This window comes from Meriones unguiculatus, chromosome 15 (assembly GCF_030254825.1).
Source record: "Meriones unguiculatus strain TT.TT164.6M chromosome 15, Bangor_MerUng_6.1, whole genome shotgun sequence".
Classification (NCBI taxonomy): Eukaryota; Metazoa; Chordata; class Mammalia; order Rodentia; family Muridae; genus Meriones; species Meriones unguiculatus.
The window spans coordinates 51536220-51554621 of NC_083362.1; the positions used below are offsets into that span (position 1 = coordinate 51536220).

Genomic DNA, 18402 nt, shown 5'->3' on the forward strand with positions numbered 1-18402 from the left:
ACCCCTGACCCCAACAGTCTCCACACCCTCTGTTTGTATCCCTTCCTTAAATAGGTACATGTGCACAACAGAACCCTAGGCGATGGCAAGAGACAATGAAAAACTTATGGAATGGGAAAACGAGAGCAGAATACAGTCTAATCCAAGATATCCTGAATAACAACATAACCCCAGCAGCATGTTTTAGGCCCTAATTTGCAGTGAACAAGCTATCTAGACAATCCCCCTGAAACAACCTTGAAACAGATTTGATTTACCATACAATGGTGATATAGCTAAATGGTCTACAGGGAATTCAGCTTTGAACTTGGACAATTCTGTACTGTCATGGGACCCGCTGTCGTCTTCCCTTCCCTTAATCTTCCTGCCCCCAATTTTGCCTTTTTCTAGCATCTAGAGGCTGCCCTCACCATTTCTGGAAACTCCAACCCTCCATTGTCAAAGCAGAATCCTTAAAAATGACAGAGGGGTTAAATGACAGAGAAGCTTGGATGATGGAGGACTGGAGTCTCCAGCAGTGAGTGTGGGCAGCCTCTAGACCACTGCTTCTCAACCTGTGGGTCACAACCCTTTCACAGTGGTCGCCTAAGACCATGAATAACATAGGTATTTGTATTACAATTCATAACCGTAGAAAAACTAGTTATGACGTAGCAACAAAACTAATTTTATGGTTGGGGGTCACCACAACATGAGGAACTCTGTTAAAGGGTTGCAGCATTAGGAAGGTCGAGAACTCCTGCTCTAGACCCTGAAAAAGGGCAAGAAACAGACTCCTCCTCCCTAAAATCCTCTGGAATAGAATGCAGGCTTGCATAACCTTGACCATAACCCAGAGATGGGCACTTATGGTGAACTTAGAAGCTATACCCTGACAAGAGAATGATTTTGTAATGCAGATAAACACGAGACATCTGTGGTCACTGGCAACCGGAACATCAACTCAGCAGATAGGTTGTCAGGGTGGAGCTAGGACCTGAGAGAAAACAACAGAGCAAGCGTGTGGAACTATATCTGTCTCCAGGATATGTGGGGATTTGAACTGGTGAGGTGAGGAGAGGCCCTGGCAGACAGCTAAGCCCCTTTGCTTTCCTTTTTTATGTCCTGGGAGCATATCCCTGATGGAGAACATTATTCATTCCGTCACACGTGTTCAGTTTTTCCTTGGCTCCTATTATGGCAGGACATCTAGCCATCTATGTTCAACTATCTGCTCTTATCTTTAAATCTTTTTCAGGAAGGAAGCCAAGCCCCTTAGCCTGGTATGAAATACAACTGCATGCCAACTGATCCAAACAAGCATCTTTATTTGCTCAAACTCCAGGAAATGTCTGATATTTAGACTTAGACCAGATTCCCCACCATTACGATTTCCACTCAAGTTCAACACACCAGGTTAGGATCAACTCATATGTATCAACTTATAGTCATGGAGCTCTGCACGGAAACGGAAAAGAGTAGCAGATAAACTGGGGCATCGAAAGGCGCAGAATCCAATCATTTTAAGGGAGGCATTCTGCAGGAAATGTTCATAATGACACAAAACCTAAAGACCTTACATACCAAGGTCTACAGTGATTGCAATTGATGCATTACCGAGGACTCCCCAAAGCCTACAGTTGTCCTCTTGCTTACAGTCAGGACAATCTGAAGTCAAATGTGTTTTTAAGCCAACTGCAATCCCCTAGGGGACTAAGACGCTAAGACCTGGCTAATACTTTTTATCACCTAAAGGTGTACTTCTCTAAGCAGTAAAACTCTCAACCATCCAAGACCTTGTCTGACCACCTTAGTAACGGCCACATCTGGCTCCTGACAGCCTGCTTGGGAGAAGGGTTTTCTGTGTGTTCCCCGTAGGAGTGGGGCCCTCAAGCTCTCTAGGCTGTAAAAGGAGCCGTTCCTCTGGCTCTGGGTCACATGGTGAGGTACGGTAGGTTCTGTCTGATGGTGAAAATACACGAGAGTGAACCTGAAGCCTGAGGTCAAAAGACTGAGTGTTTTCAGGGGCCAGGCAGGGAAAGTATGTAGTCCAGTGAGCCAAGTACAACAAAACACACAACACTCCCAGACTGTTTCCACTTGTGGTAAGGCACCAAGTATGAAGAAGTAGTACTCTTTGTAAGAGGAAATAAGACAGAAAATAGGATAACACTAGATGACAAATGACTTGCTTTCATGTTGGAGAGGCAAGAGGGACTGGTGGGGATAGTGGAAAAAGCAATCATCACAATACATGACAGCTCTTCAGCTCCAGTCCATGACAACCCTCTGGGAATATGAGCCCACAGTAGTCAGGTACGATTGTTCCGGATTTAACTCTAAATACAGACTTGTTTTGTAGGTGACATTTAACAATCTTAAACATGAGCAAAGAAAAACAAGTAAGTATATTCGCTTCACATAATTTTAAAACTTGCACACACAAAATGAAAGCGTTAATTACACACGTGTATGTTTAAGGAAAGGAAGGTTAATCCTCATCTGGCCTCTACAGAGAAAAGGTTGACTGCTTAATGTCTGAAGCCGGCAGCCAGGCATTCACGACAAAAGGGAACAGGCTCCTGGAACCAGCTGCAGATATCCTCAATTTCCAAAGGTCAAAGTGTCCTAAGGAACGGCAGCTTCCCGTCGCTCCAGGCCTTCCTTTCATCTGCTCCGGGGCCTCACAACAGGACCCAGACCCGTCTATTCTTAGTGCCCTAAACAGTCACTGCCTGTCATGAGACACTAGCAAGTCCCAGCCCTCGTTCCTGACGTTGAAAATGGACTCCTCACCTAAGGCGTGGAACTCTGGTGGACTCAGAATCTCCCGAGGTAACCCATCACAGAATCTGTACCGTCCATACAGCAGATTCTATCTCCAGAGACCTCAGTGTGTTTTGATGAGGAAAACGAAGCCGGTGACTAACCACATTACCCATCACTGCTCTTTCCTTTACACCCAACAGGCTTGGAATATTTTTCCACATCACTCACACGGGTGGGTGACTGACTGATAATGTACCTCACTACTTAGGGATTCCTCAGTGTGCTGAGCTGGCAATCTCCTCAGAGGCGCTCACTGTCTGCAGCTAAGCACTAGGGCAAGCCATAACGCCACAACCTCCAGGCTACAGCCTCAACACCCTTCAGAGATGAGTGACTTATGTGGGTACCTCACAGAGAACTCATCTTCATCCCAGGTGATACAGAGCAGAGTTCTTCTTCACATGCTTGTGGGCAGCATGTGAACTTGTCAACACCTATGGGCATCTTTGTTAGCCAGGGCTGGGAAGGACTGAACCAGAGACATTCGAGATAGAGGTTGAAGGAGGGTGTCAAACACAGAGACACTGACTGGGACTCCCTGAGGAGGAAAAGCTGTTGTCCCCCATGCACACTCTGTGCCTTCTAGGGAATGGGATGAAGGGCTGTGTTCCTGGACAGCAGACACAGCTCTCCGGGCAGTGGAAGACAATAGTTTCTAAGGCACTTCCCACTTCCTCAGGCTTGGAGGGGGTGGGGGGAGGGTTATCTCTGCACTCCAGGAGGCTTATGCTCTTTATTTAGTCCTCAGAGGATGAAGATAAGGGGAAAAATAGTCTCTTCAGGAAGAATGGGGGAGGAGAAACAGGATTGTCCTTTATAAGCATCCCAAAAGAACACCAGGCCAACTTGGCTAAGCATGGACTTGGACATCCTATTCTACTCGCCAAGCAAGCAAACCCTCAGAGGACGGCCTGGCCAGTGGGAGGTGCAGGTGTGGAGTATAGGGACTGGGAGAGGCAGGAAGTGAGAGAGATCTCATTTCCTTCCAAGGACAGCCAGGCCTCTGTGGACATCCTGCTCCCCCCTCCTGCCATCCCGCAAGCTGCTGTCCAAGCCGGGGAACCCTGAGGCTTTCAGGGGCTTTTATTGTATTAGAAGCATTTTTCTCATCATAACCGAGACCTTTAGTATTGCATTAAAAAGATGGTTAATTTTCTTAAGCTTCCTTTTAAACACAGAAATAGGATTAGAAGGATAACATGCTCAGATGCAAGCCCATTATTTGATTATGTCTAAACCTAATCCTGCCTTCACCTTGGCCTGCAGAGTCTCCATTTTGGGGTTTATCGGCTGATAATGCCAGGGCTGTCAGATACTATTACTTGGGTACTATCTGTTGCTATGTGAGCCTTCCACTATCAAATACTGAAGGTTTGAAATTCGATTACAGGTTGAGTTTGCAGAGTATTACCATCTTTGGACCCTTGAGCATATCTTCATCAAGGAAAGAACAGTCCAGATGCCCAAAGGCCCTTCCTTTAGTAAACACATTTCCAATAATGTTTCATAGAAATGCCTTAGAAATCAACATTTCTCCCATTAATCAAAGTTTTTGTTTTTCTTTTTTGTTATGAAAGATGAGGAAGGGATGGTATAGATGACAAAAAAGTCAGAGGAGGCAACCTCAATGAAATACTCTATTTCAATATACCTTTTTTCAATATACTGTAATTCTTTGCCTCATCATTTACCTGTGTGAGGAATGATGTCTTGTCTATACCCAGTGACTAACACTTGATCAAAGCCAGTGCTGAGTAAATGCTATGCAACCGAATGGAGAGCCTGAATTTATACTACGTAAGAGAATGCATCTTCTCTTCTTCCTAAGCAGTAGAGAAGGAAAAGGCATTGCCAGGCCCATGCAGCTGGGCATGAGACAGGCCTGTATCTAGCCCCAGATCAAACACGCTGAACCAGCCTCCAACCTACTGCCCTATCTCCCTCCTTAGTCAAGTAGCTTCTAGGTTGCCTTACCTGTCGCAGTGGTTGCATTTAAAGGGCTTTGCACCTGTGTGTTTCCTGTAGTGCCTTGTGAGCTCATCGCTCCGTGCAAAACGCCACTCGCATCCTTCCCAGGAGCACTTGTAAGGCTTCTCACCTGCAGAAGACACGGAAGGACCATGGTCAGCAAGGAAGGCTCTCACAATTGCTTATCAGGTTCGGCTGCTAGTTGACAGTCTCGGAAAAATGGCCTCCCAGGTCATTTTAGGTAGGCTGTATTCCCTAACATAGAATGTCACTTAAAAACAAAAGCCTCTTGCTGTTGTGTTTTCTTTTGTTTCTTTCCCCCTTTTTTTTTAACCTTCAAAAGTGGCTTCACAAGAGCTTGAGATCCAGGGCTGTCATTTCAGTTCCCAGAGTCAGGACATTTCCTTCAATTGGTGAAGGATCAATTTTTATTTATTTTCTATTCCCCGGAGCACTCTGAGCCCCACGGTCCAAGCAGAAAGGAAATGTGCTATTTTCATCTGAACCACAAATGCTTCTAATTCTGTTTTTCTCAAGAACCTACAGTAATTTACCATTTCAGCCTTTCTTCTCTCTTCCCCCTCCCCCTTCTCTTCCACTGCAAACCATAGCCAGGTAGCTCCGTGATGAGACGGACACCTCAACCTCCTGGAAGCAGTGTTCCTTCCAGTAAATGTGACTGGGTGGACAGATAGGACCATCAACTTAATGGCAGCAAGAAAAAAAAATCACTTCCCAATTCCTGGCATTCCTGGAGAAACCTCCCAGAGGTCCTAGTTAAGAGGTTCCCATGCCTCAGTGGCTCTTCTGGAGTGTTCATACTGGATAGCAATATCCATCATTACAAAATATTTTAGAAGTCAATTTGTAGAGCAAGTTTTAGCCGCAGGGAAGCTGCTGAGAAACACGAAATCTGAGCACTCATGCTCAAGTGACCTTTTCACAGAGTAAATACAGATGGTTTGGATATGTAGGAAAAAGTGCGTGACTTTCTTTTCTTTCTTTCTTTCTTTCTTTCTTTCTTTCTTTCTTTCTTTCTTTCTTTCTTTCTTTCTTTCTTTCTTTTTTTTTGTTATACCCGTCGTATCTGTCACCAAACAGGACAAATATTTATACTTCCATCTCTATAGTGAGCTGGTCCTAATTAAGTAGAAAAATAATGTTTAAAGCCCCATAAAGTGGAGTCCCCACAGCAGTTTAGGGTCCAAAGCTAACCTTCCTGGGGCTGGTTAATCTTGGGTGACTGTCTAACCTTGGACAAGTTAACAAAACTCTCTGTGCTCCTGTTTTCGGGGAGGTAACCGTAGTGTGTACCTCTACAGGGTTTGGAAAGATTAACAATATGGCTATAAATGGCATATTAATTAGAAACAGTAGCTAGCACACGGGAGACTCATATGATTGGTAAATATTGTAAAGTATGCAATTGGAGGTCTGGGGAGATGGCTCACCAAAGTGCTTGACGCACAAGCACGGCACTCCAATATGCATCTCCGCATCAAGGTGAAGGAGCTGGGTACCGCTGTGCACACCTGTAACCCTGGCACTAGAAAGGAGAGCTAAGCAGATCCCTGGAGGTCACGAGCCAGCCACTCTGCTTAGCTAGGCTGGTGAGCTCTAGGTTCGGGAGAGAGATCCTGTCTCCAAAATCAAAGGGAAGAGTGATTGAAGAAGACACCTGATGTTGACCGCAGGCCTCGACATTCATGAACACACATCTGTACATGCACCTGTACAAACTCATAGACACAACTATAATACATACATACATGCTTACATACACATACTGCACACATGTGTGCATGCATACATACCACACACACACACACACACACACACACAGACAATTTCAGGCTACACAGACTACACATCCAAATTACAATGGATGTAGCCATCTTTCTCCATTTTCAACAGCTGTGTCTCCATATAACCTTTAAGAAGACATTGTCCAGTTACTGCACTTGACCTATTTTTTTTTCTTTCCACCTTTTTTTCCCTTTAAACTTGACTACAAAGCATTCATAATCCTCCTCTTGTATCATTTAGAATCAAATCAAACATGCTTGAAATTCTTATTTCATAAAAATCGGTGCCCCAGTGAGACCACTGCTCTCATGACCCAGTACAGAGGACGAACAAGACGTAAATTTCTTTCAAAGGGAACCAAGAACACATGCAGTGCTGGGAGCCTAGAAAGAAAGATTCGTTTTTGGAGACAGAGACAGAGAGAGAGAGAGAGAGAGAGAGAAACACGTGCCCTTTCCTGTCAGAACACCTGCCACTTTGCTGAATTCATAACTCAGTGCCTTTATCTGTTCAAGGGAGTGAACTGATTAGTAAGCCTGTAATTCTGAAATATTACAACAGGCTTCTTGAGCCGGGCACCTAGTGAACAGACAAGGAACCTTAGTTCCTCCCCAGTTCCTCAGTTTGAAGGAGCTGCTGGGGGGCGGGGTGGAGAGAGGGCCTAATCAGATGTCAATTAAAAACGTCGAGGGGCAAGGCTGGAGTCTGTGTTCATCTTAAATACTGAGAAACAGTTCGAGTTTTAATAGTGTGTAGATGGAGAAAAGACCAGAGTGGTCTTCAGGTGTGTTCAGAAGGAGAGGAAAACAAGATAGCGAGTGCCCTGTCTGAAAGCCTAGTGGCCATAGCTACTTAATGCCATGAATCACACTCAGGGGCTCTGTTCTTTCCCATGAAGCCCTGGTACAAAAATATATATGTAAATATGAACTAGGCACACAAGTGTTCAGAAATTCAAAATGCTTTCCAGTCCCAAAGACCTTCAGATAACAACAATAACAATAAATTCCAAGACTGGAGTTTCCTAGTACCAGGGACCAAACATGGTCAAATCACAACAGAGAACAGAGGAAACGCCATGAAATCCCACAGCTACAAGCCAATATCCTTTATTCCAGATCAATCTCACACTGGAACTGGCTGGTCTACCAGAGGTAGCCATGTTGTGAAGGGTCCAGAAGCAAGTGGCCCCTAGCATTTGATTTCCTCATCTCAAAAGTGTTTTAACAGTTTTGTTTCTTAAACAAATTCTTTTAACTGTTTTGTTCTTAAACAAACACCACTGAAGTTTTAGCTATTTCCCCCCAAATACTGCAGCTGCCTTGTTTGTTCCCGGCACACAGCAGCTGTCCTGGTGGCTGTGATTCTCTTGCCACAGGGGAGGGTGAGAGTGCGGGAGGCCTGATGTGTCTCAGAGCCAATTCTCCTGGCACTGTGTGTGTGCTTGCTGTGGTCAGGCACTGGGCAGCATAGTGCAAACGGCAGGCCCCTTTGTAACCGACATCTTAGGCATGGAACTTATATTACTCGCTAGGCTGTTTTTGTTTTTGTTTTTCTTCCTAATGTCTAATCAGTTTACCTCCAAGTTACCATTTTTGCAAATACTCATTAACGAGAAAATTTAAATAACCATGAGAGAATTCAGCAAAATAAAGGACCTGGGCCTGAACTGCAGAGGTCAGAGATCAGAGGAGCAGAAGACATAAGGAATCCGGACTATGCCTTCCCATCCCTTAGGCTGCTGTACTTCCACTTTCTGTGCCCAGATCCTTAAGGTGGTCTGTACTGGTGAGGCAGGTCTATAAAATTCTTGTTAGCATTTCCACCATGGCCAAGGTGGCTTCTCCATAGGCCCCAACCACCGACTAGATCTGAGGTGTGGATCTACTGATACCTACAAGGCATGAGTTCTTATCTTACTAATGAGTTCTAATCCTACCTGTGGGGATTTTTGCTCACTTAAATAAGAGGTTTAATTCTTTCTTTATAAAGAATTCCTTTTTCCCTGTTTGGGAAAGAAAAAAAAATTAGTGAGAGAGAAGGAGAAAGGACAGAAGTAGGAGAAGAAAGAAGGTGGGAGGACAGAGGAGGAGAGACAGGAAGGAGAAGAGGGAGAGGGGAGGAGAGAGAGAGGGAAGGAAAGAGAGGGGAGAGGGGGAAGGAGAGAAAAGAGAGAGAGGGAGGAAGAGGAGGGGAGAGAGAGAAGAGAGGGGTGGCGGCGGCTGTTAATTGTAAGTGGAATAGGTTAAGCTGTCACTCATTCTTCTCCCCACTGGACCTTCTTCTCCACCCTGCCTTCCTTCTTGTCTCTACCAGATCCTCCCCCAGGATGTATAAAGCACACGGCAGGTGTGTGGTACTAGAATGGGTAAACCATTCAGCTTGCTGCACCCCAGGAGTGAGCAAATTATCCTTGAGAAGGGCATTTGAGACAGGCAGATTAAGGAACACGGAAAGCATCAGGTCCCAAGTCCCCAGTGGATCGGAGAGTAGACGTAGGTGCACTCTTCACAGAGGTGGCTGCACGCCCAGCTACGTGCCCAGCTATGTGCCCAGCTCCCGGTGCGGGAAGGAGAGCCCTCTTCAGAACCCCCCGATTTCACGTTGAATATCAAGAACCACTTTGCCTACCTGGCAATCACCTCAAGACACTTGTTTCCCTGGGGGAGACGTGCCACCTCAGAGGTGATTTACAGCTGGATGAGGGCTCTTAAGCAGAGGTAAGGGTGCCCGAGAAACACAACTGACATTTATCGAGGTTGAATTACAGCGAGAATTCACGCACTCCCACAAAATGGATCTGAAATGGAGAGAGCTCTAAACAGCATGGCATTTTCCCTGCTTCCCACGGGGTCACTCTCCCTAAATTGTGATCAGCAGGCGTGATCGATCAAACGGCACCGCCGTAAACACTTTCTGACCATGCGCCCCAAACATATGTAGATTTATTCATGAATTATATAAACGTACTAAAGACCTAGTATGCTAGGATATTGTAAAGCCTGCATCCAAGAGGGCAATTAAAAAGAATGAGGGCAAATTAAACATAAATAAAGTCATACATTATTCTTCTTGCGCTGAAAAGATTGTAAATTAAATATAAATAGAAGTTATACATTTTTTTTCTTCCTGGGGGCGGGGTCCTCGAACGGGAAGCAGCTGCTTTAGCCCCACGTGACTGGTCTGCTGGCCCTGACAGTTTATCCTTCTTACAGCCGTCACAGAAACCTTTGAAAATTCAAATCGCAGCTTGCGTCTCTTTCAGGAGACCTTGGCATATATATCCATCCCCACAACCCGCATCCTTCACATCCCATGGATTGTTGTTTTGAGGATTGAAAACCTTCTTCTGAGGGCTGGGGAGACGGCTCAGTAGGTAAAGTACTCCCCATAGAGGCACAAAGACCCGAGTTTGGAACCCCAGCACCCTCGTAGAAACCAAGCGCTGTGGCACACACAGCTGTAATCTCAGAGCCGGGAGGGTGGAGACGGGACGCCTGAGAGTCGCTGGCCAGGCGGCCTAGCAAAATCGGTGAGCTCCACATTCAGTGAGACCCAATGTTGAACTCCACATGTGTGCACGTGTACATGCAGACACACGCACACACACATTTTTCTGTGAAAGACGACACTAGATTATAAAAGGCTGCCAAACCATTCCCACCTCAAAAATGGTTACAATAAAACACAAGTGTTCAATGGTTCCCTATCATTCAAGTCCCAGTAGAGCATGACCGGACTCCTGGCACCTTTCTCATCTCATCCACCAACTTGCCCTTCTAGGAACTGCTATCTTGCCGCTCTGCTTTCCGCACGCGCTTGACCTCAGGGCCTCTGTCCGTCCTTGTTTTGTCCTATGCCTGGAACATTCTTCCTCCTTCACCTGATTCTCCATCCAGCCTCTGGCTCAGAGTACACCCTCCCTCTTTAGCCTCTGTGAAAAGGCAGGTAATGGATGACATGTCGCGGTGGCCATACTGTAAACTTAGCATGTGGGTGGTGCAGGCAAGAGGGTGCAGAGTACCAAGCCAGCCTGGGCTACAGAGGGAGGTCTTGCCTCTAAATCGAATGAAATGAAGGCAACGTGCTCCCTGTCCTTCCACCCACAGCACTGCATCATTTTGAAATGGGATGGCAAGGTGCTGGTTTGTGCTCTTGTCCCCCTCTTCCTCTGCTAGCCTGCCAGCTTCTACCCATTAGCAAGCAGCCATTTTCTTCACCGCAATGCCAACTGCCCAGGCGTGCTGTTGCTTTCCTCCCTGTAAAACACACTAAATTAATAATGATGATGATGACGATGAATAAATCTCCCTAACATACTGCATATTTTTTGTCAGCAGAGACTGGAGTCCATGGAGGAGCAAGATAGCTTGTGTGAGTTCTAATCCCTTGCTGGTAAAACATGTGCCTTTTAAATCTGACATTTCCTCTCAGAGGTGGACTAAAATGTGCTCCTCTATGATACATTCCTTCACCATCAGAGACCACTTCCATCTTTTCCCTATCACTCAGAGCCTAAAGAAAGACACTCCTGACCATCCTTACCTAGGACCCAGGCCTCCGGAGCGACTGCCCAGAAAGTGAGGTGTATCAACTTAGGAACCCCATTTATAAAGGCTGCCACTGGACCGGGCTAGAGAGCATCCCTCAGAGGGCAGATGCACCGAGCTTCAAGTTCACCTTAAAGATGCAGATGGTAGGATGAAATATGAGCATGGAGCAGAATCGTGCACTCAAGAATCTTTAAAGGACCCTTGGCAACGAGCACCGTGCAAGAAAATTTTCGAAATCCACTTCCTGATCTGCAAAACATCATTTCTAATACACGTCTTACAAAGAGGAGAACTTGGACATGGCTAGCGTTCTGCAAAGGATAATTTGAATCTCTATTTATTTGCGATGTGATTAGGCATCTGGGTACCTCAAGGTTCGAGTCCTTTTAGGACTAAGAATGTGGAATTTTCTCAGGTTGGGAAATGGAGAAAATAGTAGAGAATACTTGCCGTGAGTTTCTTTTCCCTTTAGGGACAACCATCAACCCATCAACTGCTTCTACATCCCACTCAGCAGCACTAAAGGCTGTACAGTACAGCACCCAGAGGGTGAATCACAGGACAAACAATGCCATGAAGCTCTCCTAGTGCCAGAAAGAGAACAACTTGGCGATGCCAGCTCAGGCTGTAGGTACTACAGTTAAAAAGTACCAGTACTGAGTTATTGACGGGCTCTGCTTTGGAAAACTGCCCAGGCCTCTTTCTGATTCCAGTTGTATCATAAGTAGTTACTCTTTTTCTCCAATAAAGACTTAGCTGATGAACAGAAAAATAAGACAAAGGCTGCCATAGATAGCTACCTCCTAAGATAAAGTGTAATTGTCCACTAAGCTGGGCTCTACACTGATTTTCCTTTCACCTATCACTCTCTCACCCAAGGCCTTTCAGGGGTGGGGCCACTGCGTTTAGACAAAGCATTTATACATCTTCAGGCCAAACTTGTACATACTCTATTTTCAAATGTATTCTTTAAACAGCTTTAAAACAATGGCCTGCTTAAGTTAGCCGAATTCTTCATAGCCTGGGTGTCTACTTCACAATGGTTGTTCCAACAAATGAATAATATAAATCACATCGTTAAAGATGTACGGGCCCCACTTCAGAACATAGAAAGACATAGAAGGGGGTTCCAACTTACTCTCGCAGCCTCCGATAACTGTGCTCACCAACAGGCTGGACACAACCCTCATGTGGTTATGAATTCTTGACATTTGCTAAGAGAACCAGAGAACTAAACCTATAGTTGTAAAACAGACCTTAAAAACTAAAGGGGTGTCAAATATTTTGAACTCTTAGCAACGCTATATTCACCACTGAGAGGTTACCACGCGGATTCTGACATGCTGAAAAAAATAACACACACTAGAATTTAAAGACTCACTCTAAAAGGAGTGGAAACTATGACTCATTAATACATTTTCATATTGATTTTTATGTAATCCTATTTGTACACACTGGCTTATGTAAAGTATACTGCTAAAATTAATTTTACCTGCTTCTATTTCACTTCTTTTTTGGCACAGCTTTGTTTGAGCTAAGCAAGAATTCTGACTCTGAGCTATAAGCCCCGGCCTTCTTTTTGTCTGAATAAAATAAAACGTTGCCTCTGTGGCTTACAATTATTTCTGCTCTGGACTGAACTTCACAGAAGCCCCACAGCCAATTCAACCTTAAAGGTTCATCCTCCCCCACATTACCTACCGCATTGCTTTCTCCCACACTGATAACCTTGTATGAATTCTCAGCTATAAGAGAAATGGGGGGTGGAGAAAGAGAAGAGAGAGAGAGGGAGAGAGAGAGAGAAAGAGAGGAGAGTGTCTTGGTAGCCTCACTCAGTTGGTGTACCCTCAAACCTACTCCTTTCTTCCCCCCTGCTCCTCCTACTTCCCCCTCCTGTCAATTATCTCTCTGTCTGGAAGGCCCTGGCAGTCTCCCCAAATGTGACAGCAGCCTTCCCCAATTTGGAGGATTCTCCTCCTTATTGGTACAATGGGATTAATCACCCGAGTCACCTGTCTGTGGACGAATCTGCTTTGAGAATCTCTGTGCATGAGTTGGGGAGCCCGCCCAAGTGATATTTAAGCCAAGAGGTCAAGGTGAAGGACATAGGTGTGGAAGGAAACTTTGCACATTTAAACAGCAACATGCGTAAAGGGCCTGGGAACAGAAGCTTGGAACATTTCAGAAATGTTCATTATACCAAAAGACTCAAAGCAGTCTTCTCTGATCTCCCACTGCCAAGTTTAATAGTTGGCTGGAGTCTCTCCGTGGCCACAGTGTAAAGTTCACTGAGGTCAAGAACTGGCATCAACCTCCTCACTTTATTCACAAAGCATAGCATAAACTTCCTCTGTGTGTGTGTATGTATATATATAAATATATATATATATATATATGAATAAACACACACACACAAAACAGAAGCTGCATAAAAATATTTTGGCCTCTTTGTATGGCTATATTAACTTTCACCATTGAAAAGTTTAACATGTATTTAATTATGCCATTAATATGTATGTCAGTTTTGACATATATGCTAAATTATGTGTGTGTGTATATAATCTACAAAAGTGCCATAAGAAGCCCAACCTAATTTCTATTTTGAGTAGTTTTTATCTCCGATAGTAACCTCTCTTGCCATGGATAATCTCCTGTTGTAGGAGTTCTCTCACTTCCATTTGCCTAAGGGCCCTCCTGAGGTCAAGAAAGCTGGACTCCCCTTTGTGTCTCATTCACTAGAGAAGGACGCAGAAATCCCATTTCTAGCAAATTCCCAGCTGATGCTTCAGAAGCCATTGTTCCAGAGGAGGAAATGAATCATTCAAGTTCCTCCTTCATCATATAATGACAGTGTGTTCTCATAGCGTCACTTAGCAGTCACCTTCTTTAAAACTCAGGAGTTCTTGGGGCTCAGTATGTGGTTAAAAGCACTACCTACACAAGCCCGAAGCCTGACAGCCCCAAGTGCAACCTCTGGCTTGTGTTTAGAAACAGCTGGATGTGGTGGGGTACATCTGTAATCCCAGTGCTCTACAACGAGAATCGCCTGGAGAGGAATACACAGTGCAGCTGCTGAAACAAGAGAGCCTGAGTCAACAAGGTGGAAGGTGAAAAGCAACCTTGTCATTGACCTCCACTTAGGATTTGGGGCATGTGCTCTTCTGCTCTGGTGAAACCTGGGGTGTGAATGTGACTAGTGAGCTACAAAGGCCCACTTGAAAGGAAGGTGTCACTTGGATCTATGGTGGGGGTCACAAAAAGGGTCTTGTACATGGGAGGCCAGAGAGGATGGTGAGAAGAGAGTCCCTTGTCACGCGTACATCAGTGAGGACAAGTACACAAGGGCTTCTTCATGAGGCTTACGCTGGAGAGCAGGGAACACAAAGAGTCGCTTCTCTAGCTTACACTGCCGTGCACGGCATGGTCAGAAGAATACACAGAATCAGACAAACCCTTTGGGGCCATGTTCCACTTTTTAATTCTTTAGGAGGCAAAGCATCAGGTTTCTGGTGGCTGTGCTTGCAGTGTTGGAGGAAAACTGGTTTGCTCATGAAGACAAGAAAACAATCAAGATGCTGAAATACAGTTAACTGTTGAAAGCCAAGAAGAATTTTCAGTGTGCAACATGCCATTCCATCACATGGAAACACACCTCACGGAGCTTCCCATAAGCCTTAAGGAAGCCAAGGGAGGGTCACGGTCAAGTTCCTTGTTCAATTGGAAATGTAGGAAGTGTTCTAACGTGTTCCAGTGAGTCTGGGCAAAGCACAGCCAGTGATCATCATACCCAGAACACAACAAAGCAAAGTCCCACAATGATTAAATAGGGGCACTATTATTTCCACGAGGCTGTAAACTCATTTACACATTTAGGCATAAAACAACAATATCAGGTCATCCTTGGCTATACCACAGCAAGTTCAATGACAACAGCCTCAAAGAAATGACCCCAAAGAAAAATGGAGGAGGGGGGGAAAGGAAGGAAGGAGGGAGAGAGGGAGAAAGAAGGAGGGACAGAGAGAAGAAGGAAGGGAGGGAGAGAGAGGGGGAGGAAGAGTGAGGAAGGGAGGGAGAGAGACAGAGAGGGAGGAATTAAAACCCTGACAGCACCTGTGTTTGGCATTCTATGTTCTCAAGTTATGAAGCAGAAAATTATGAACACTTGAACTTGAGACAGTTTAAGTACTACTTTTTTTTAAAGCGCCAAGATAACTTTAAAAAATATATTTGTTGTGTTTCTATTTAGTGTGAGTTCACTTTTAAAAATTTATTTTTATCAGCTATTTTGGAGACTGATCTAACAAAAGCTGATGTCACTTGGAAATTATGTTACAAATGTGAAAAAGAGATGTTAAAAAATAGGACAGGATTATCAAAACAACCACCCCAGAGCTGCTTTTCAAAAGCATATATACTCTAAAATGGCTGGAGTCAGCATCCTGAATATGTTTTGGCTAGGGTCATGATGATATTAATCGTTATGCCCTGATTATACAAATTCTGACAGTGGGCGTGCAGTCTAAGCATACCAACCTTCACAAGACAGTTTGCTCTAAAGTTTAACAAGTCAAAAAAATGCAATTCTATTAAACCCCAGAAAGCTCAAATTAGAGAATTCCCACAGAGATAACGGAGGGCAGATGCCTTCTCCGGATGAGCCACCTTTCAACAGAGTATGTGTGGCTCTACCTCCTCCAGGGACAAATGTCAAACAGGTGAAGGGTTAAATCATCAATAACCTATACAAGTCTCTTCCAAAACGATTAAACATCCTCCCCTCCCCCCAGCGGCTGAACCTCTCCATTGTCTAAACCAACCCAAGTAATTTACCTTAGCATAAAAGTCTAAGAAAATACCCCAAAATGGAAATCTACGTTTCTCATTTTTGACGAATGACAACCTAGGGTAGATGCTGCTTCCATGCCACTGCCAACATACTTGGGGGAAAGTGTCCACGAAACTATGTCCCCTGCTTTTCTACCTTACGTTATGTGCCCTCTCTGAGACGTGGGGTGTCCTGCCACCCTTTCTACACGTCTGCCTACTGGCGTTCCATTCATCCACTCACAAGATGTCTGCTTCCACATGTCACCCCTTACTGAAGCGTTTTACTTTCCCTGCCAAATTTCAGCCTTCTCTACATCTTCAGTCTCTGCTCCCCTATCTTCTATTTCCTGTAGAGTTATCTTTTCATGGCGCAATATTCTGTCCTGATTTTCCCCATCCCCATCACACGCCAAGTCTTTTTACAACTGGTATATTTTATACTTGCAATTCAATAAATACTAAGTATATAATAAATACTATCCCAAGAACTGGTATAGATGTTTTGTTGGCCTCTGCCATGGTGAAGAGTCTAATACAGGCTCAGATACACTGGTCCCATCCAATACAACGCGTGCTAATTAACAAATCAGCAATCAGACAAAATCCAATAGTACAAGAGCTTGATACCACCTTGCCTGGCAGACCCACAGACCTTCAAGATGCATTATCTTAAAGATAATGAACCCTTTGTCTCTGTCCACACTGAAGAGAGCAGCCCCCAATTCTTAGACTTCTCTTATTCACTGACAGGAAAGACTCTCCGCTTTGTAACACACTGGTTTCACCAGTGTTAGTTCTAATATGCATCTACCAATCATATGGCCAGAGATGAAAGTGAATGGGAAAGAATCGCTCCATCAGAGAAATCCCAGGGGGAAAGCATCAGGCATGCACAGAAATGTTGCAGGGCCCAGTGTTCGTTCTCTCTCTCTCTCTCTCTCTCTCTCTCTCTCTCTCTCTCTCTCTGTGTGTGTGTGTGTGTGTGTGTGTGTGTGTGCGTGCGTGCGCGCTGCCATGTGGAGAGGAAAAGCCTTCACCTCATTAGGATCATTAAAGCAGAAACTACCAGAGGAGAACAGACATACTGAAGTTTGAAGGATGCCAGGGACAAGGGCATTCCAAAGATAAGGACGAACTTGTGAAAGAACCCAGAGGCTTATCATAGCAGAGGTGATGGGTGAATACATGAGGAGCGATCCTCAAAGTGGACAGACAGATCGCAACAGCCAGACCAAAGGGCCTTAATTACACACTGATTGTCTTGAGGCCAGAGGCCCAGTTTGATACTTGTTTGTTAAGAACTTGAAACAACGTATTATTCTCGTACACTTGCAGAGGCCTGTACTCTGGCAAGTGTCACTACCACAGGCAAATGCTCCCCACCCCACCCCCACCATCCTGCCTGCCTGTGTACCTCCCTCTCTTACTCCCTCCCCTCCTTTTGTGACAGGGGTCTAGAAGAGACTTATCACATTGAGAAATCCATTTACAAGTTATAGAATTACAAAACCAATGACCCCCTTTTAAGGGCAACACCAACTTTATCCACCTCACTTTTCCCAAGGCTTAGAAAACTGGAGACCTGTCAGAGACCTTCCATTAACCTGGTGCGCGCGCACACACACACACACACACACACACACACACACAGAGGCCTGCTCTATCTCCTGCTTTTTCTTCAAGCACTGTCCCCTCAATCAGCATTTGTCCTCTGTCTGATGCTCCCTCACAGGGATCATTAAGGGGAAAAAAAAAAAAAAAAAACGATGATGAAGCTATCCTTGGAATTTATGTTAACACACACCGACCTCCCCTTCCCCTCAAATCTGCAAACGACTCAGTATAAACACCTGACACCCACATATGCAGAAGCACCCCCACACAATCTGTCAGACGACAGAGCCCTAACCTCAAACAGCCTGAATTTTCTCAGTGCTAAACCTGCAGCTATAATAGTTTTCTCCTTATTCTTGTACTGAAAAAATGAAGGCATCCTGGGAAGAAAATGTCAATGCAGTTTGACTTTGCATTCTGAAGCGGGGGGGAGAGGTGCAAATATTAGCATGTGGCCAATCTGACCCTGTATACTTGCTCTCTCAACGTAGTGATTTCGTGTTCACTTCATATTCAATAGTGCTACAATGCAAGTGTGCATTAAGCTCCCAATCAGAACGGCCGCCACTTCTCAGGGATGGAACTTCTACACACTTCCTCTGATTCCTAGTGCACCGCCAACTAGATGCACTAGGATTTTCCCCAGACCACTGCGCCGCATAAGGAATTTCACAAGCCAAGCATTTTATATAAGGAGCTCTGCACTATAAGCTAAAAAAGAAAGCACTTTTAAGAGCAGAGGCATGTAACACAGACTGCCAGCTGCTGCCTCCGTTTGTGCACTTCTCCTCACAGTAAGATCCCCTGACTTTTAGTTAAGTCCATG

The 18402-nt window shown here is 44.9% G+C and overlaps 1 protein-coding gene across 2 annotated transcripts in view; it reads right to left on the reverse strand.

Moving 5' to 3' along the window:
• Window positions 1–18402, reverse strand: part of Klf7 (KLF transcription factor 7) — a 91939-nt gene that overhangs the window by 7838 nt on the left and 65699 nt on the right. For both annotated transcript variants that reach the window (XM_060368490.1, XM_021642023.2), the window contains exon 3: window positions 4783–4906. In XM_060368490.1, coding sequence (XP_060224473.1) covers window positions 4783–4906 — 124 coding nt within the window. The remainder of the gene's footprint in view (window positions 1–4782; window positions 4907–18402) is intronic.